This window comes from Bos javanicus, chromosome 28 (assembly GCF_032452875.1).
Source record: "Bos javanicus breed banteng chromosome 28, ARS-OSU_banteng_1.0, whole genome shotgun sequence".
Lineage (NCBI taxonomy): Eukaryota > Metazoa > Chordata > Mammalia > Artiodactyla > Bovidae > Bos > Bos javanicus.
Genome location: NC_083895.1, coordinates 6,637,645 through 6,659,222, shown reverse-complemented (window position 1 = coordinate 6,659,222; position 21,578 = coordinate 6,637,645). Strand labels below are relative to the sequence as shown.

The 21,578-nt window shown below is 45.6% G+C and overlaps 1 protein-coding gene across 8 annotated transcripts in view; it reads left to right on the top strand.

The window, feature by feature from the left end:
• The window catches only part of SIPA1L2 (signal induced proliferation associated 1 like 2), a 247,297-nt gene that overhangs the window by 203,865 nt on the left and 21,854 nt on the right, over positions 1–21,578 (top strand). For all 8 annotated transcript variants that reach the window (XM_061404830.1, XM_061404833.1, XM_061404836.1 and 5 more), the window contains 4 exons: positions 190–575; positions 8,796–9,020; positions 14,213–14,366; positions 16,567–16,786. In XM_061404830.1, the coding sequence (XP_061260814.1) occupies positions 190–575; positions 8,796–9,020; positions 14,213–14,366; positions 16,567–16,786 (985 nt within the window). The remainder of the gene's footprint in view (positions 1–189; positions 576–8,795; positions 9,021–14,212; positions 14,367–16,566; positions 16,787–21,578) is intronic.

The window sequence follows — 21,578 nt, the reverse complement described above, 5'->3', positions numbered from 1 at the left end:
GGGACTTTTGCATGAAACCAAGATGTTTTTGAAAAGTAAATTCTTGCCTTGCTTCCCGCTGACAAGCGAGTAGAAAGGGTTCGGGGAAATCATCAGGTCTGTATTCGTGAATCTGGGGAGAATAATCGCCTTCGTGTAGAAGCAGAGTGTGGGGTTTGTCTGAAGCCTCCCCGTTTCTCTCTTCTCAAGATCGGAGATAAAAGCTGCTCCAGCCACTCCAGCAGCAACACGCTATCCAGCAACACCTCCAGCAACAGCGACGACAAGCACTTTGGGTCTGGGGACCTCATGGATCCCGAGTTGCTGGGGCTGACGTACATCAAGGGGGCCTCCACGGACAGTGGCATCGACACGGCCCCATGCATGCCCGCTGCAGTCCTGGGCCCCGTGCACCTGGCGGGCAGCCGGTCCCTGGTCCATGGGCGGGCAGAGCAGTGGGCCGACTCCGACATCCCGGGGCCCGATGATGAGCAGGCCAAGATGTATGCGGTCCATGGCTATGCGCCTGGCATCTCCACCAGTGGGGCTGCTGACGGCAGCCTGGGCGACCTCAGTGAGATTTCGTCCCACTCCAGGTAAGGACCTCCCCACGCTGTGACCAGCAGCTACTTGGGGCACCCTGGGCACCATCATCTGCTGCTGGGGTGGGGGCAGGGGCCTGAAATAGGACCAGAAGGTGCCTGAGATCATTGTCTCCTGTGGGCCAAACTGCCTGACTTCAGATGGAGGGCTTGTGTCCAGCGGCTCATTTGAAATGTGCATGTGAACAAGTTTGTGATTACATCTTCTTTTCTCTTTAAATTGGAGAGAAAACGAAACAGAGGTGCTCACGGCTGTCATCAGGCCACTCATGTTTCTCTGTCAGTTCAATTTGTTGTCCCTGGGACTTCCCTGGTGGTTCAGTGGTTAAGACTCCATGCTCTCACTACAGCAGGCATGGGTTTGACCCCTGGTTGGGAAACTAAGATCTCATGTGCCCCCCAAAAAGTGTAAAGTTCAGTTTGTTGTCCCAGATTTTCAGGAGGTGTGGTAACAGCTGGACGGTACTCAGATGATGACGGACGGTAACAAGGGGTGGTCTCTGTGTTGTCCGCCTGAAAGCCTGTGCCCCATTCTCCTGTTCCACGACCCCCTTATACAACTGTGTACTGGAAATGTGTTCAGATTGATGATCCACTTTCTTTTTCAATATAATGACTAGTTACATTTAAAGGAATTACGTTCTAACTGTAGGTGTGTATATTTTTATGAGTAGTTTTCAATTCCCATATGACAAAAGTGTACAGTGACTTTAAAACACCTCACTGGTGATTCCTCCCTTCAAAGACCAAGCAAAGAACTGCAATGATACAGGTTTGGCCGTGGCTAGAATTTCCTGCACACCAATGACCCCTGTCATTTTCCTTCTTGTCTGCAAGGCCTTCCCTCCTTCAGCTCTGAGTCATCGTCTAACTTTCCCCCAAGTCTTCCAGCTGCTGGAGGGTAGCCAGATGAACAGTGACAGGACTGTCCCTCCAGGCATCCAGGGCCATGGCCAGTGACGATGCTCAAGGCCGGCATTGGGTTCAACACACGGGCCTCTGTGCTCCTTGGCCCTGCCCTTCACTCTACCTGCCCCTCATCCTCACATGGTCTCTGCTGAGCCTGGAGGGATGAACCGATGGACCATAGCGAGGCTCTCTGTGACCTCACACAGACACGTGAATTGCTTCAGCCATCCTCTCAGTTGAGGCAGAGACTTCATCAGCAGTGCCTTGATTTTCATGACTGATATCATGGGATATGTCTCATCTTGTTGAAAAAAGTTTTAGACTTCTTAGTCCTGGAAATTAACATAAGTTAATTTTTTTACATAAATTGAAAGCACGAAGATGCCTGTAACACACACATGCTCGCTGCTGCCTCCTGCTTTTCTTTTCCTGTCACTAACATCATCATCTGTGTCTTAGTAGCACAAATGATCATTTTGTAACCTTCTAATGTTTGTTCAAAGTGTAGAAGATTTGTACAGCGGCTGGTTTTCTGATAACCTTGCTGGACAAGTGTAAATGGCATCACAAACAGAATTTTATATTACTGTTGAGGAAAATTTCTGTGAAAACTGCTTTCAGAGCACCTTCATTTATGAGTCGAGTCGGGATATTAACAGGGATTTGAAGTAGATTTTCTGGAGTACCGTAAGCATCCATTAATGTGATGGGTCAGATGAGTAGAAAGCACTGGGAGGTGCTAGATTGCGTTTCTGATCGATGTTTCTCCTTCCCCGCCCATGCTTCACACTGAACATGTGCACAGTGGTTGTAGAAGGGCCATGGGCTGAGTGAGGGTCTTCTTTGCCATCCAGAAGCCTTTTTCTTGCCATTCTTAGTGGACAGTGACTTTAAAGCCACATTTCAACTTCAGTTGCAGCTTTGGTTCGTGTGGAATTTGTCAGTAAATTAAATCTTTTGAGCACGTCCTCCTCCTGTCTGTCCCCTGCAGAAGGGCTAGAGAAAGTAATAATTTAAATACTCTAATTTTTTAGTTTTAAATTTTTTTAATGATTTTTAACTTTAAAATGTTTTTAAGTATTTTAAGTACTATCTATATTAATATTTTATATTTAAAATAAGATTTGAAATGTTGGTACGTCGAGGCAAAAGGAACTTGGCTCATTAGAGCATAACGGACCTAGCTACTGCAGCAGTGATGAGACTTGGCAGATCCAGAAATGCTGGGGCCCAGCCTGGGGCACCCATTCTCCGTGGTGATGAGTGTCGTCAGCTGTGCACTGTCCTCGTCTGCTTGTGTGGTCAGCTCAGAGCTGAGGCCCACCGCCCAGGGTCTCAGTTGTGACCAGGAGTGGTCCAGGGAGCAAAAGAGGAGAAGAGGCTCTTAGGGGCTGGCATCGGCACTGAGCATCCTGGCTAGTCACCCCCAGCCCTGCACAGTCTATCTCACCATGTCTCAGCTGCTTCTCAGCACTCCCGCCCTGGGTGATGTCGACCAAATAAAGGAACTCTCTGCTTTCAGCTTGTGACAATCCTTTTGTTGTTCGGGGAGCCCTCGTTCACCTCTGGAGGCCAGAAACCGCTGATGGCTGTGACGTTTCTTGCCCACCGACGTGGCAGCAGATCTTTTCATTCCACAGTGAGGTGGTCTGTGCTCACAGCTTATCCTGTCCCGTCCACATCGCCCCCCTCCCCGGCTGCAGTCTTCCCTTCACTCAAAAGCCTGGACCTGTCTGCTTCCTTGTACCTGCAGCACTTAGCACAGGCTCTTAAACGTGGTAGGCGTTGCAGTGTTTGTTGAATGCAGGAAGGAAGTCTAAGAAGACTGTTGATACGCATTTGTTGATTGAGTTAGTCAACCAGTGCGTGGTAGCCTAGGGAAGTCGGAGGTGCAGAGGTTAACTGTTCCCAGTGTCAGGAGCCCAGACCTGTATGTGGAACACCCTTCACGCTCTGATTCTGGATTTTCATCACCAACGACCACTACCATCCCCACCAGCCCCGCCACACACGCGCGTGCTCCGAACAGCCATCCAGGAATAAAGCAAGTGTGAGTTGTGTATGTGGTATTTTTCTGGGATTGTACTGAGAACAGGGAAGAGATTTACAACTCATGAAGACAAGCTGCACTGGTGTGAGCGGGGAACAGGGTACACTGTGGGTGTGCAGGAATCACCACCCATTAAGCAGCACCAGCATATTCCCAGCCTGTTCTCTCCTGCTTCTCCGGGCTTCTAATTCAGCAAACCCGTTTGGGTTGGTTTGTTTTTTTTTTCCTGCAACGGCAGGGCACTTAGATAAGAGCTCAGAATACAAAGCTGTATTCATCTGAGCCTAACCAAGCTTTTGCAAAGTGAAATAAATCAACTGCCAAAAAAACAAGACAAAAAAACCCATGTTCTGTATTCTCCTGTAAATGGCTCATGTGATTATCTGTTGCTTACCCTTATTCATGTCATCACACTCTTAGTACAAAGGATGGGAAGTTGGCAATAAAACTCGAAAAATAATAACTTGAGTCTAGAAGGAAAAGATTCCCCAAAATTTTATTGCTAATAGTCTAGGATGTTTACCAGCTTCAGAGAAAAACGATGCTACTGCTGCTAAACACAAGTTTTTGCCATATTGCTTGTCCAATGGATTCAGTACCTTTGTTCTTAGAGTTTAACTTTAAAATTTCTTACTATTGGGGTAAAAGACATTTTTAATCAAGCCTAAGAATTGATGCTTTTAAACTGTGGTGTTGGAGAAGACTCTTGAGAGTCCCTTGGACTGCAAGGAGATCCAACCAGTCCATTCTGAAGGAGGTCAGTCCTGGGATTTCTTTGGAAGGAATGATGCTAAAGCTGAAACTCCGGTACTTTGGCCACCTCAAGCAAACAGTTGACTCATTGGAAAAGACTCTGATGCTGGGAGGGATTGGGGGCAGGAGGAGAAGGGGACGACAGAGGATGAGATGGCTGGATGGCATCACTGACTCGATGGACGTGAGTCTGAGTGAACTCCGGGAGTTGGTGATGGACAGGGAGGCCTGGTGTGCTGTGATTCATGGGGTCGCAAAGAGTCGGACACGACTGAGTGACTGAACTGAACTGAACTGAAGTGAGGAAAATCTATTTTATAAACAAATGGAAAAACACATCAGGCTTGGACCATACTATTGTTATTCACAACACATTCTCCACAAGCGTTCCATTTGGTGATTTCAGAAGATAAATTTGGGTGTTCCATGCATCATATTAATTACATTAGACTAGGGATGCCCTGGGCTTCCCAGGTGGCATTAGTGGTAAAGAACACACCTGCAGTGCAGGAGACATAAGAGCCACGGGTTCAGTCCCTGGGTCTGGAAGATCCCTTGGAGGAGGGCATGGAAATCTGCTCTAGTATTCTTGCCTGGAGGAGCCCCGTGGACAAAGGAGGGCTACAGTCCATAGGGTCACCAAGAGTCTGAGATGACTGAAGCGACTTAGCACACATGCATGCATGGATACCCTAGACTTTAAAATATCTCAGGGATAATCAAAGGCTTTGAAATGCATGATAACTGAAGGCAATGCACAGTCCTGCCCGAGTTCTGAATGGGGAAACTGAAGCCATAAGCCATGTTGGACAGCTGAGAAATGAGACTGTGGAGTGGGTATTAGGTAATAATAGTGCCTTAATGCCTGATTTGTGATTATCACATTGGTCCTCTGTGGGAGAGTATCTTTATTATTAGGACATATGTATGGAAATATGAAAGTATGATGTCATAAAGTCTACAGCTACTTCTAGATGGTTCAGAGAAAAATGATGCAGCTGTAGCCAGAGAGTAACAACTATTACATCTCGATGATGGGTATCTCCTGTCTTTATACCGTTTCTGTAGATCTGGAGTTTTTCAAAATAAGGTTAGGAGAAAGACATACAGGCCTTCAGAGCCCATTGCCAACAGAAGGAGTTTTCCTGTTGGGGGATTACTAACTGGTATACACCCAGGAAGTGGAGAGAGTTCATTATCATAGCACCACCTCTTCAGTTCAGTTCAGTCACTCAGTCCTGTCCGACTCTTTGCAACCCCATGAATCGCAGCACGCCAGGCCTCCCTGTCCATCACCAACGCCCAGAGTTCACTCAGACTCACGTCCATTGAGTCAGTGATGCCATCCAGCCATCTCATCCTCCGTCATCCCCTTCTCCTCCTGCCCCCAATCCCTCCCAACATCAGAGTCTTTTCCAGTGAGTCAGCTCTTCTCATGAGGTGGCCAAAGTACCGGAGTTTCAGCTTCAGCATCATTCCCTCCAAAGAAATCCCAGGACTGACCTCCTTCAGAATGGACTGGTTGGATCTCCTTGCAGTCCAAGGAGTCTTCTCCAACACCACAGTTCAAAAGCATCAATTCTTCAGCACTCAGCCTTCTTCACAGTCCAACTCTCACATCCATACATGACCACAGGAAAAACCATAGCCTTGATTAGACGGACATTTGTTGGCAAAGCAATGTCTCTGCTTTTGAATATGCTATCTAGGTTGGTCGTAACTTTTCTTCCAAGGAGTAAGCGTCTTTTAATTTCATGGCTGCAGTCACCATCTGCAGTGATTTTGGAGCCCCCAAAAATAAAGTCTGACACTGTTTCCACTGTTTCCCCATCTATTTCCCATGAAGTGATGGGACCGGATGCCATGATCTTCGTTTTCTGAATGTTGAGCTTTAAGCCAACTTTTTCACTCTCCACTTTCACTTTCATCAAGAGGCTTTTTAGTTCTCTTCACTTTCTGCCATAAGGGTGGTGTCATCTGCATATCTGAGGTTATTGATATTTCTCCCGGCAATCTTGATTCCAGCTTGTGTTTCTTCCAGTCCAGCGTTTCTCATGATGTACTCTGCATATAAGTTAAATAAGCAGGGTGACAATATGCAACCTTCCTTGCCTGTTGCTTAGGTTACCTTGGGTCAGGGGACGGCAGTACAACATCTTTCCCAGGGCACAGACCTGGACCCCAAATTGAGGGAGCCTCGGGGGCTTCCCTTATAGCTCAGGTGGTAAAGAATCTGCCTGCAATGCAGGAGACCGGGGTTCGATTCCTGGGTCAGGAAGATCCCCTGGAGGAGGAAATGCCAACCCACTCCAGTATTCTTGCCTGGAGAATCCCATGGACAGAGGAACCTGGCAGACTGTAATCCATGGGGTCACAAAGAGTTGGACATGACTGAGTGACTACACCACCGCCGCCACCACCACCATCCTACTGAGGGACACCAGACTTACCACCAGGAACCAAGTGATTCAGAGGAGCAAATAGATGCAGTGTTTTATTTGTTTTGTTTTGTGTGATAATTTTTCAAATGCCACCATGTCTCCAACATACAAAGACCCAAAGATGGGTTATTTTATTGAGTTTTGTTTTACCTTCAGAGCCTTTATAAAAAGTCCATTTCAAAATCATTTTTAATATTAGACTTTTTTTTAGCTTGCGTCATTGAATGATCGTTGCTTTATATACAGGTTTGATTTCAGAATAAGATTTTATTTTATCTAGGGGCTATCATGTGAGGAACCCTGTGGTAAATTCTCCCAATGGCAAGAACTTGTGAATAATTCTTTGATGCACCACTCTAAAAAGCAAATTAACGGCATTTACTTCACTAATATTAATTCAGAAAAATCTTTGGAGCAATTCTGAGGTCAAGAGTATTTATCAGGTTTTTTTGTTTTGTTTTGCTTTTAAAGTTTTTATTTTTTTGATGCGGACCATTTAAAAAGTTTTTATTGAATTTGCTACAATATTGCTTCTGTGTTATGTTTTATTTTCTTGGCCCCAAGATGCGTGAGATCATAGCACCCCAACCAAGGATCAACCCACACCCCCTGCATTGGAAGGTGAAGTCTTAACCACTGGACAGGCCTTGTATGCGTTTTACACATCAGAAAGCTGAGCTTAGTAAACGAGTCCAGGGTCTCCCTGTTGTGACAGCAGTCTGGCTCCAGAACCCTTGAGGCACACCTGTGTGTCAGGGTTTCCGAAAGCGATGCTCACCTGCCTTCCCAAACTCTGATGTTAGAACTGTAACTGAAACATTTACGACTTCATAAAATGATTCCTGATCTCTGTTCTTACTTATTTTTCATAAAACATTAGAATCTTGATTTTCCTGAATTTAAAAAAAAAGATCTTTAGGTTTTTATATTTCTAGGGATGGTCATACAGCCCATGGGAGTCATTAGTCCTTCTGGCTTCAGCTGACCTTTAAGTTGTTTTTAGGGATTTTGTCTTTTGAATATTATTTCATATCACACAGTAATACAGCAAGCATCCATATACCCACACTGGATTGAGGAATCGACTCTACTGTGTCAGGATCCCCGAGTATTGTCCGGTCACAAGCCCTTCTCTTCCCCCTCAAGGTGGCCCCTGGCCTGGCTTTGGCAATGACCATCCCCCTCGCTTTTCTCTACATTTCACTACGGATTCGTACATTCCTGAACAACATATCCTTCAGTTTCACCTGTTTATGAACTCACTTTAAAAATGGAGCCATGCTTGATCCTTTCTGTGTGACCTGCTCCTTTTTCCACTTTGTTTGGGAAGTTCACCCCAATTGTCCACAGCCTCTGCCCAGTCCTTCCTGGTGTTTCCCTGGAGTTTTTCGTTTCCTCACCCATGTTTGCTAATTAACCCTCCGTTCAGTGCCGATGCCTCTATGGGGGAGCTGTTCGAATCAGTGCTTCTGTCAGCACTTCCGTTGCCTGTTTCCAGCCACACCCATGCAGAGGCTTGGCCCGGGTGTGCACTTAGGAGAAGAACTGCTGGCTCATAGGCTAAGCAGCTGCCCACCTTTACAGGTAATGCCTAGACTGCTTTCCAAACTGTCTGCCACTCTCACTCCCACCAGCAGTGGGAGGAGTCGCTGCCCCACATCCTGGTGAACACTGGGCACTCATCATCAGACTGTCCCATTTTTGCCAATCTGGAGAACATGCCTGATACCCTGCTATGGTTTGCATGGGCGTTTCCCTGGGTTGAGCCCCTTCTCTTATGTTTATTTACCATTGGAGTTTCTTTTCTTTGGAGGCATCGGTGTGGCGCCCATTTTTCTATTAGATTTCTCCTAATTGTGCTTGGAACATCCTTCTGGCCACAGGCGTATAGTTTTGCACATGAACATCCTCAGCCTGTGGAAAGAAAGGCTCAGTAGACAGACAGCCACGCCTGCCCAGTTTTGCTCACAGAGGACAGGAGTCATGGTGGCTCCAAGGTTGGTAACGTGCCCACTGCTGAGATCCGATCGTATCACAGCTTCGGTCTGTCTGTCTCCCCAGTGGCTCACACCATTCAGGAAGCCCCTCGGCTCACTGTTCGAAAAGCAGCGGGTCTCTGGATACGTCCAAAGTCTACATCGTGTCTCACGGCAGTGGTCAGCAGGCCCCGGGGTCCATGTCCAAGGCCTACCTCAGGCAGGGGGCAGTGAACAAATACATCATCGGCTGGAAGAAGTCGGAAGACAGCCCACCACCTGAGGAGCCTGAAGTGGCTGAGTGTCAGGGGTAAGGTGGTATCCGGTGGCAGCCTTGGGTGTCTGGGGCGTGGACTAAGCTAATGTATTTTTTCCCCAGTAGAAACAAATCTTCTCAAACAGAATAATTGAGAAATGTCTTTCTAAAACTCTTTAAATGTTGGCATTTATGTTTGCCTTGAAAAGTCCTCTCTTTCCTTGATATTCTCATGTAATTTTAAAACAGATCTCTATTCCTCGTTTTTATATTCAAAAAGCTGTCTGCAATAGAAAAATCAGGGTTGTGTGCTAGTGATGGTGTGAATATGCTTGCTAAATTGTTTCAGTCGTGTCTGACTCTTTTGTGACCCCACGGACTGCAGTCTGCCAGGCTACTCTGTCCATGGGATTCCCCAGGCAAGAATACTAGAGTTGGTTGCCATGCCCTTCTCCAGGGAGTCTTCCCAACCCAGGGACTCAACTCAGGTCTCCTGCATTGCAGGCAGGTTCTTTACCATCTGAGCCACCAGAGAAGCCCGTGGTGTGAGTATAGATCCTGTAAATAACTACGGTCAAGGACAGTGTGAATTCCCACAAAGCCTGTGTGTTTCCTAAAGGTGTTGTGGCTGCTGCTGCTAAGTCACTTCAGTAGTGTCCGACTCTGGGCGACCCCATAGACGGCAGCCCACCAGGCTCCTCTGTCCCTGAGATTCTCCAGGCAGGAACACTGGAGTGGGTTGCCATTTCCTTCTCCAATGCATGAAAGTGAAAAGTGAAAGTGAAGTCGCTCAGTTGTGCCCAACTCTTAGCAACCCCATGGACTGCAGCCTACCAGGCTCCTCCATCCATGGGATTTTCCAGACAAGAGTACTGGAGTGGGTTGCCATTACCGTCTCCAAAGATGTTGTGTGATAGCACGAAAGAAAAAAATCCCACCTAATTTTTTAAAAGTTAATTAATCAAGTGACTGATTTGGCTGCATCGGGTCTTAGCTGAGCGCCCGGGATCTTTCGTTGAGACGCGTGGACTCTCCAGTTGGAGCATGCAGGGTCAGTTTTGCTGCCCTCAGGCTTGGTTGCCCTGAGGCATGTGGGATCTTAAGTTTCCCAGTCAGGGATAGAACCCATGTCCCCTGAATTGCAAGGTGCATTCTTAACCCTAGCCTTACAGAAAAGTCTCTATTCCCCCGAATTTTAACATGACTTTGATTTCCCTTTCAGCTGTCACATTTGTGGGGGCAAGTAGGGAGGGCTGTTTTGTATCTGTTGGAAAAAAGAAAAGATAAAAAATACTAATAACCAGTTCCGTAACATGTGTGAAAACTTCCATGTCTTTGAAGAGACAAAGCAATCACATTTTGAGAATGCAAGTCAAGGCTGGTCAGGGCCATTTATAGTAGCTGGTGATTTGCTTATTCTTTGATGTGAAAAAAGTGGAAGTTGCTCAGTCGTGTCCAACTCCTTGGGACCCCATGGACTATACAGTCCATGGAATTCTTCAGTCCAAAATACTGGAGTGGGTAGCCTTTCCCTTCTCCAGGGGATTTTCGAACCCAGGTCTCCCACGTTGCAGGCAGATTCTTTACCAGCTGAGCCACAAGGGAAGCCCAAGAACACTGGAGTGGGTAGCCTATCCCTTTTCTAGCGGATCTTCCCAACCCAGGAATCGAACCAAGGTCTGCTGCATTGTAGGTGGATTCTTTATCAACTGAGCTATCAGGGAAGCTCACATTTTTAAAGGACAGCCTTAAAAATTAACCTTCACATGCACTAAATGATGACATCAGTCTTTTGCTATGTCGGCTTGTGGCATCAGCGTGAACAGTGCACGAGACCTACAGCTATCTTCAGAGAGCTCTTCTAGATCTTAAGTTTAGCCCATGAGCTAGGATCACTATTTCCCTTAAGAAATGACCCCACTTTTTAAATATGTCTAGCATGATATTGCCTTCTAAATTAAAATTAATTTTAATGCTAAACTTGAACATAGAGGACTTCCCTGGTGGTCCGGAAGTTAAGATTCCACGCTACCAATGCAAGAGGTACAGGTTGATCCCTGGTTGGAGAATCTCACATGCCATGCATCAAAACATAGATAAGTAAAAGATCATCATATCACTCATTTTTTAAAAAATAATAGGAATTTAAAATAAAATGAAAATTGAATATGCAGTCTTTTTCTTTCTTTCTTTTTTTTTTTTTTCAGGAAAAACCCATCATGCCAGTAATTGCAAAGAAGTTGTTTAGAAAGAAATTTTTTAGAGATGACCACATTTTATGAACACATGTTCCTGGGGTCACATTGGTACTTCTGTCTGATACTCTTCCGGTGCTTCACAGGGGTCCGTTCTGAGGCTCCTGTGTTCCACCAGTTATTTGTAGAAGTTCTCTGCACATCATTGAGGGGCTGTATCTTCCCTAAGGGTCTCCTTGAAGAGCCAGGAAAGGGTGAAGGAACCCACTTGGACATTTCTCCCTAGAGAGCCTCAGCATTGGTGCATTGTAACACTCGTTTAGCAGCACTGACTTCGTAAAATAGAGCCAGCATGGGGAGTATTGTGAGTGAGGGGTTCGTGTCTCTGGAGGGCAGAGGGGTTATTTCTCCTCATCACACCAGCTGGGTGCTGGGACTCGAACCCAGGCCTCCCCAAGGCTTTTCTCATGGGCCCTGCTCATCCTGTCAGATGTACCGTCCATCTCACGCAGACATGGTAATGTATCATGACTGTGGCCCTCCAGGACTTGCCAACTGTATTGAGATTTGTCAAAATAATGTGTTACCAAATCACTGAAAGATATACTTTAAAAAAGATCAGCCAGCATCATGTGTGTCCCTCTGAGAACTAGCAAATATTCGTGTCTCAGTGTACACAAAATATAAATAAGTTGTGCCCCCTTGAAGTTTCTCATGATGCAGAAATTGCCCATAAAGTTATATTCTGGGGCTTCCCTGGTGGCTCAGTGGTAAAGAACACACCTACCAATGCAGGAGACACAGGAAACTCAGGTTCAATTCTTGCGTTGGCAAGATCTCCTAGAGAAGGAAATAGCAACCCACTCCAGTATTCTTGCCTGGAGAATCCCACAGACAGAGGAGCCCGGCGGGCTATAGTCCATAGGGTCACAAAAGAGTTGGACGTGACTTAGCAGCTAAATAACAAAATCATATTACAGGTAGACCCTTGTTGATTATTTTTGTTAATATGGCACCCCACTCCAGTACTCTTGCCTGGAAAATCCCATGGACGGAGGAGCCTGGTAGGCTGCAGTCCATGGGGTCGCTAAGAGTCAGACACGACTGAGCGATTTCACTTTCACTTTTCACTTTTATGCATTGGAGAAGGAAACGGCAACCCACTCCAGTGTTCTTGCCTGGAGAATCCCAGGGACGGTGGGGCCTGGTGGGCTGCCGTCTATGGGGTCGCAGAGTCGGACTGAAGCAACGTAGCAGCAGCAGCATGTTTTAAAGTGCAGCAAACGAGAGCTGCTTCCTGGCTCATTATTAAGCAGCCGTGAACGTGTGCCTTGAGCACAGTGCAGCTCATACCATCTGCAGACCCTCAATGTCCCGAGAATACTCTAGATACTTGGTAGTGGTCACCACCATGCTGGGTTTACCCACGTGGAGAATTACACTAGGCATTAGAGATACAAAGCTAATTACATCCAACGTCCCATTTTCAAGAATACCCCATCTCAGGGAGGAGAGAAAGTGTAGCAGTTACTAACGGCAGTATTTCATAGGCAGTTCACAGATGTGTTATTTCACTGCAGCACCTGGGAAGCCCACTCTCTGACATATCGTTTGGTAATTTTAATAAAGGCACTTAAGTTAGCAGAAAACGCTAGCAATTTTATTCAAAAACATGGGGAAACTGGGAGAGTACATGTATCAGCAACTCTAGGTATTACATTTTCATTTAGCAGTTACTGGGAAGACCTGGGTTTGGGTTTTTCTCCCCTGTGTCTTTCCCAGAGTAAATAGGGCCTGGAGCTCTTGCATGCCTCCACCCCAAATCTTAGGGCCCACAGCTGCGCACATCTGAAGCCCTCTTCACAAAAACTCTAGGGTCTGTTTTCCCACATGGCTTTTGCGCAGAACCCCTATCCCCCCGGGTCTTGGGTTCTTTTTTAGCTCCATCTTCATGCCCTGCCATCCTGCAAGCCAACCAGATCTTCAGTCACATTTAGAGATTTTTATAGTTTCTGCCCCAGTCGCTATATGCATGTCATCAGCATTGCTGGTGCTTCCAGAGCCAAAAAGTTTGGGACGCCGCACCTAACTCGAGAACAAAGCAAGAGCTGTAGCAATTTCAGATAAATAGTTCTTAATTTTGAGCATGTCTGTGTGTGTCATATCCTGATAACTTCTCAGCAAGCCATTCCCCTGTGACGCAATAGCCTTGCGTTAGAAATAGGGTCACCTCTGTGACACAGGACGGTGACACAGGTCATCCTCTGTGGCCTGCCTCCCTGGACCAGCATCACATTTCTGGGTCACGTGGCCCATCCATCTCTGCTGACAGTCCAGCCCCTGGTTCTATACTCACCATGTCTTCAGCAATGTTTCAGACCAAAGCTTTTAAAAAATAACTCCCCAGTTTTTCCCCTGGAAAAGCAGCAAAAACAGTAATTCAGCTAGATAGTCTTTTGTTGTCCATAAATACATTTCTATACACTGATAAGGGAGACAGCTTCTTTAGTTATTGAAGCGGCTCTGTGAAATTGCTGATAATAAAAATGCTTGGCATGTGCCCAGATCGATTACTCTTCAGTGTCAAGTTCCCCAGAGTCCTGCTCTCTGTGTTGCTGGATGGGCGGTGGGGTGTGTTTGTCCAGCCACAAGAGAAAGGCTCTCTCAATTTCCTGAGAAGCATCAGGCTTCCTTCAAAGAACACAGGATAATCTCTGATGAATTATTGAAACTGTGTTTTCTGATACAGATTAGGAAAGGGAACACACAGCCTTGTTTGAAAAGTTGACTCTGTTTTCTCATTCAGGGCTTTGGGGATCTGATTTGTCTCTGAATTATTCAGAACCCTAACTCTGCTGTTGAGCTCATTTCATACATGTGAGATAGCATGGGGATCCAGAGGAGATGTGGCTAAAGTGAACTCGCTCAATAATTAAGAGCTGGGTGTGTGTGTGTGTGTGAATGTGGTGGTTGAAGGTGGAGACTGGATTTTAGTTCGTAAGGGTACAGGCGCTTTACATGTGCCGATGACCCATCTTAATTTCCTCCCAGGCTGTACAGCGAGATGGACCTGCTGTCCTCGGCAGCTCAGCAGCAAGCAGTGGTGGGAGATGCTGTCTCAGAAACTCAGCACGTGCTCTCGAAAGAAGACTTTCTGAAACTGATGCTTCCCGACAGCCCCTCGGTGGAGGAGGGGAGGAGGAAGGTCAGTGACTTTTGTGTAGCTTTGAAGTTACCAGAAACACTAAGGAAATGCCTAAAGAGACGCCAGGACTCCCAAGGCCATTTTCACACTGTTATTCCACCAGGAAGCGGAGTAAGGCTGCGAGAGGTCAGGAAGGGAGACTTCTGGACGGATAGAGGGAGCTCCAAACAGGCAGGCATGGCCTCACCTCTTAGCAGCGAGGACAGTCGGCCATGTGGCATGTCTTTTTTCATTTTTCTTTTTCCTTTTCACCATGTCATTTTGTACATTGGCTCTGTGATTTGCTTTTTTATTTTTTAGCCATGTGATTTTGTACATGTGACTTAACTTCTTGGCCGAGTGTCGTCCTCTGCAAAAAGGAGGCAATGATAAGTGTACTGCAGAATTTACAGGCTTATAGCGGACATAAGAACCAGCCTAGCACGGGACCCGTCTGTGACGGGTAGTCAGAAACAGGAGCTGTTAAAACACACCGTCTGACTTTTTTGCTCCAGAACTGTACCAAGGGTGGGTTGTCTAAGCCATCCTGCTGCGTTGTCATCCTGTCCCACAAATGGGCAGGAGTTACGTACTCTGCCGCCTGTTGCTACCATCAGATCACTTAGTATCCTTACTCGCTTTAGCGTTGTCACTCATTGTTACAGTCCCTCAAGCCTCTTGGTTAATGTGTGGAAGGTACGAAAAGGAGCTCACAGGCAGTCTAGCCCAGTCTCCTCTTTTGGCAAGTACCTGAGGGCCCGAATGGTGATATGTGATGTGCCCATAAGTATTTGGCGGCAGTGAGCAATGGAGTGCAGCCTTCTCCCTGCTAATTCAGCACTCTCTTGTCCAAATGAAAAGAAAAACGTCAGGCACTGCCATCTTGACTGTGATCAGGATAAACAGCAAGTCTTCGTGCTCCCTCTCTTCCCTATAATAAAACAGTGCTGCAATTAACCTAATTGTGTTCTGAGAGTAACAGTCTAATGAGATGCTACCTCAAAGCTGCTTTAATCTAATGGGTCTGTAATCGAGTTCTGAAGAGCCTACTGGTCGTGTGTGAAGAGGGAATCCCAGCAGAATTCAACAGAATGAGTCTTTTTTTTCTTTTAACTTGTATCCAATCACGTATATGGTACTGTATGAGCTTGGGTGCAGGCTGTTGTACCAAAAATGCGAATGCCTTTTCTTTTAATAGGAACGAACTTCTCCTTGACATTTTTCTTTTTTTCTTCTAAGACAAACTGCCTTCTTTTCATGGTGTAAACTTTGTAGTTCATACACACTCTGGTTCCCATTCATCAGTTGGACAGCGTCGACAGAATGGAAGGAACACATACAATAGAAATATTTTTAGCCTTGTGGCTGCATTGACACACGTAAATAGCCGTTTCTATATTTGCTTGATGCAAACTTTCTGGCTTTTACTAGTATTGATGCAAAAGGAATAAGGAATGTGGTTCAGAATATGAGTTAGAAACTCAGATTTGATTAAATTTTTCTTGAGTTTTTGACTGCTTGCTTCACTAGTATGAATTTTCCTTACTCCATCTATGATTTAACAATACTTTTAATGGTTTCTTTAAATCCAATTATGATTGATTACTATAACTCAATTTTCAGTAACAGTAATAAACTTTTATGAGTGTTACTTTAAAGTGCATAGACAATAAGATTTTCCTGGACTGATACTGTCTTTCTTGAACCTTTTTGTTCGATGTAGAAAGCTGCTCTGCTCAAAAAATTGATGTTATTACCTAGATTAGATTGAAGCTCACATGTAGGTGATTGGTACAGAAATCACCTAATATTAAAATGCAGTCATTTCTAATTAAAATCAAGCCAGCAGTCGGTGTGGTTTCAAATAACTATTGCCTTGAATGGCAACCTTCTGTATTTCCAGAAGCTGCCGTGGCTATATGGTAATGGAGCTGCCATTTAACATTTCAGAATTAATAAAGCTGTGCATGTCTAATTCCTGGTAATATTTCACAGAACGTCAGAGGAGGAAAACATTCAAATCCAGTAACTGCAGGAAGCCTTTGTTTGCGTCTGTGACCCAAGTGCCTGGTGTAACATCGCTGAGCTGCAGCCCTGCGCCTTCCTGGGGACAGCTCAGAGATGCCCACAGGGCAGGTTCGGGACCCACCCGAGTTAGGTGAGCTCCACGCTTCCAGCTTTCTGATGTCTGTTCTCCTCTCTCCCCCGTGTGAACCCCTAGTTCTCGTTCTATGGGAACCTGTCTCCACGGCGCTCACTGTACCGCACCCTCTCGGACGAGAGCATCTGCAGCCATCGCAGGGGCTCTTCCTTTGGCAGCTCCCGCAGTTCCATCCTTGACCAGGCACTGCCCAACGATATCCTGTTCAGCACCACCCCTCCCTACCACAGCACATTGCCACCCCGGACCCAGCCTGTGCCCAGTGTGGGGAGCCTACGCAGTGAGTGCCCGGGGCGGACCGCGCCAGCCTCGCGGGCTCTCTGGGGTGGGTTTCTTACAGAGGCTGGGGGGACTTGCTTATTCTTTAATCTATATATATCATTTGGTTGGGTGTTTGGGTTTTTTTAGTAATTTTTAAAGGTGTAAAGACCCTGATGCTGGGAAAGATTGAGGGCAGGAGGAGAAGGGGACGACAGAGAATGAGATGGTTGGATGGCATCACCAATTCAATGGACATGGGTTTGGGTGGACTCTGGGAGTTGGTGATGGACAGGGAGGCCTGGCGTGCTGCAGTCCATGGGGTTGCAAAGAGTCAGAAACGATTGAGTGACTGAACTGAACTGAACTGAAAGGTGATAAAGCCCCAAAGTGGACTTTTTTCAAAAGTTAAGCACTACTGCCAATTTTGCAGAAAATTGAAAATCCCACATTAAACATTTTTATCAAGGCAAAAACTAACCTCTCTACTATAACTGGGCCATTATGTCTATAAAGAAAAAAATGTCTAAAACTCGATTTTATAAAGAAAAAATGGTGGCATGGGGCAGATTTCCTGGTGGTCAGCATGCAGGGATGAAGGTTGATTTCCTCACCTTCTGTGTCTGCTGCTTCCTAATCTTTGAGACCTGCTAATGGTGATGGTGAAGGTGGCGCCGGGACATCAGGATGCATGGGCCCAAGCCCCACCACTTAAATTCTCTGTGTCCAGTTCACTCTTTATATATTAGCCACAGTTGACTCGATACTTTCTAAATGATTTTCCTTCAGATCCTAAAATCTTTCCTTTTTATGTAGTGTTAGTTCCTTATTAACATGTCAGTGTTGAAGGGTGATTTTTTTTTTAACATTAGTTAGCTTTATTTTCTTTGTTCATAGTTAATTTCTGTTGTACAGAAAGAATGAGGATCTAATCAAATATATCTGTCATCAGGGGTTTTTTGGTTGTTTTTTGAATTTCATCATAGAAAGCATTATCTTTAGAATCCTTTAGAACCAATTTGAACTTCATATGTAAATCCCAGGCTAAATGACATAAAAGCTCTAATAATCTTTCTAATGTTTAACATAATTAGGAATGAACCTGGTCTCATAAAATTCTTAATCTATTTCTTTAAGTAACATAATATCCTGCTTGTTACGAAAAGTCCTTTTGCCCAAACTGGAGAAACCTTTATACTCTTTCTTGATAAGGATATGAAGGTCAGACAGACATATTCTAATACCCTAATATTTCTGCAAATGTGTGTCCTTTTTTGTAAATAGATGACTTTAATGGCCTCTTGAAAGCTCTCCTGAAACCAGTGAAACTATTTTCTTGCAAATGTTATATCTTCCACTTAAAATGCTTGTGGTGTGATGGTGAAATCTACAGAATAAATGTTAATATAGTTCTCACATTCTTACATTCATTTGCTTCCACGTGGAGAACGCACAATTGGCCCTTAAACATCACAGATTTGAACTGCAGGCATCCACTTACACACAAATTTTTTTCCAGTGTAAATATCACAGTCGTGTATGCTCCACGGTTGGTGGAATCAGGGGATGTGGCACCTCGGATGTGGGAGCCAACTATACAGTTATACACAGATTTTCTATTGCATGGGAAGTCCACACACCTAACCACCACATTGCTCAAGGGTCAACTGTATATGCTCTTTTTTGTTTAACTTTTTTTCTTAATGAACATTACTTACTTAGAGCCATCTTAGTGTCACAGCAAAAGCGAGCAGAAGGCACATAGATTCCCACATACACACCCCCGTCCCCACAGGCACAGTCTCCCCATTATCAACACCGCTCATCGTGGGGGTGCGTTACGGAATATTGACACATCCTCATTACCCATAGTGCATAGTTTTCGTTAGGGTTCACTCTTGTCGTTCATTCCATGAGTTTGAACAAATGCATGACGACACGTATCTTCCGTTATGGTACTATACAGGATACTTTCATCTCCCTAAAATTCCTTTGTGCTCGCCCTGTTCATCCCTGTCTCCTAACTTCTGGTAATCTCCATAGTTGTATCCTTTCCAGATTGTCGTATAGTTGGGATCGTGCAGGAGGTAGCCTTTCCAGATTGGCTTCTTTAGCATCTCACTTAGTAAAATGCACCCAGTGTTCCTCCATGGCTTTCCACGGCCTGATAGCTCACTTCCGTTTAGTGCTGACTACTGTTCTATTATCTAGATATGCCGATTTATCTCTCCACTTACCTCCTACAGAACTGTATTCTTTTTTTACTATGTTCAAAGGCACAGTTGAAAACAGGCAGGAGAGACTGTTCGCTATGCAAGTTTAAAACTGCCTGACTTGAATTCATTGTCTACTCCCCTAGGAAAAGCAGTGAGAATGGCCCTTGCTGTTTGCTCTTCTCAAGGGAAATCTTATCTGGCCGTGTTGTTGTTGTTTTTTAGTCGCTAAGTTGAGTTCAACTCTTTGTGACCCCATGGACGAGAGCCCGCCAGGCTCCTCTGTCCATGGGGTTTCCCAGGCAAGCATACTGGAATGGGTAGCCATTTCCTTCTCGAGGGTATCTTCCAGATCCAGAGATCTAACCCATGTCTCCTGCATTGGCAGGCAGCTTCTTTACCATTGAACCATCAGGGCATGTGATTCCTCCAGTTTCTAAACTTAGCAACCTACTCAGAAAAATATTCTGTCAGTTTGATGGATAGAATGACAAAATGTCAGTAAGGTAGCTGGGAGTAATTTGAATTAGTTTGTCTTCCCCCCAAAATTTGGGACTCTCTCCTCCCTTCCCACCAAGAGACGCAGCTCTAAGGACCTGGTCGTTCTTGGGAAGATGCTCACCCCTGGGGTCTCTGACTCTCACTGGTTACTGCAGTGTGGGATGACCTGTGTGGTTATCTCTGTTGTGTCTACTCAAGGCAGATGTCCATCATCCTTTGCCTTCTGTGATTTCTAATCACTCAGCAGAGCCTGGCCCAGTAGGCAGATCTGTCTCTGAGAATAGTTCCAACAGGCTGACCCTGGAACACACTAGAGAGTGGACACATGAAATCTTGTGCCCAGCAGACATCTTGAGCGAGAAATGAGGACTACTTGGGGTTGCCTAGGTGTTTCACTTAGCTTCATGTCTTGGACTGGAAGTTAGGTTAGTGCTGCCAAAGCGGGTAGCACCAGATATTTAAATAGCAACAGAGGTGGAACTAGAATATGCAGAAGGCATGTGTATTCTCCTGAAGTTTCACCATCATTATTCCTGCAAGCATCTGACCTTCTGTTCACAGACTCATTTGGATCTGGTTCCTAATTTGGACCAAGGACAGTGCGAGGAAGGGTTGGCAAGCCTATCTTTTCACAGTGAATCTCGTGAGACCTCATCACTGCCCCTTTTCTCCATGTAATTACCAGTCACAGGCTTCTCCTTCTGATAGCTTTAGCTTCTCCATGTCTCAAAATTGGGCCTGTCTCAGAATCTTTCTTCTCCTGAGACCAGAATCTTAATCCAGCCTTGGGAGACAGATGACACTTAATAGGCACATTTTAGGTGTGATTCATGTCACAATTCATATATATTTCCTAGATCGGGGAGGACCCTGAATGTGCTGCATCGTTCTGTCTTCAACTTGGAGGTACAAAAAAATGACTTGCTCGAACAATTGAAAAAAATCTGAGATGTTTCTGCATTACATTTAGGGCCTTTGTTTCCATCACTGGTTTCAGAGTAAAATTCCTTTAGTGGGCCAGGTAGAAAAAAAAGTGGGAGATTTTGACACACAGTTCACAGGTCCCCAAACCAAAGATACCGAAAGGTGCTCATAGCATCTTTCTCCTCCGAGACCACGTGGTCACCTGGCTTCACTCAGCGCAGTCCCAAGCGTTGGCAGGTTTAGAGCATGTTTAAAGAGAACTCGTGATTTTTTTATGGAATATATAAAACCCTCCAGGGAATGGTAGCAATCTTCATAGGTAGGTAGACAAATAAGAATTCTTAAATTTTGGAAAATAAAAAGAGTATTAGGTTCTGTGTGTTCCCACATCCTCTAGTTGTGACACCTAAGCGCCTCACAAAGGATGATCCTTGAAGTTTAAAAGGCCTGAGGAAGATTTAATACAAGTAAAAGAAATCAGTAATTTGCTTCTAATTTAGTAGCCACTCAAGATGCCGTAGACCCCAGCAGGAGACTCGGTGTGTGTGGGCTTTCGCTCGCCCCACAGACAGTGTCCACAGACATTAAAGGCAGGGTGTTCTCTGACCCCATGGGGCATTTGTTTCTCTATTTTAAATGTTCTCAGTCTCCCCCGTAATGAAGAGCCCTCGGTTTCTGGAGAGTAATTGTGAAACCACAGCTGTTTGACCACCAGGAAATGCTGTCAGGAAGGCTCCTCAGCATTTATAACAGTAGCAGTAAAGTCAGATTTAATAGATGGTCCCCGAGATTTCAGGGTCTGGATGAACAAACAGGAAGCCACATGATCAATGTCCAGGCCAGAGAGTGGAGGCTCAGGCAGCACTGCCTGCACTTCAGCCGTCTTTCGGAAATCATGACTCCCTTCGTGGGTTGGCCAGAAGAGCAGCAGGGACTCCAGAGTAGCACTGGCTTGAGAGAACTGGCCCAGAAGTAGCAGGCTTTGGCACCTAAGTCATGTCTCGTCCTCCCCACCTGGAAAGCTCAGGGAACAACCTGTGATACCTGCTGTGGTTCACCGAGCGCCGGGGCTAGCTCCTGCATGTACTTCCCCAGACTGCAGAGCAGCAGCTGCACGACTCATCTGCTCCTTGATGGCTCCTCAAGGGCAGAACCCGCATCTTGCGGATATTCCAT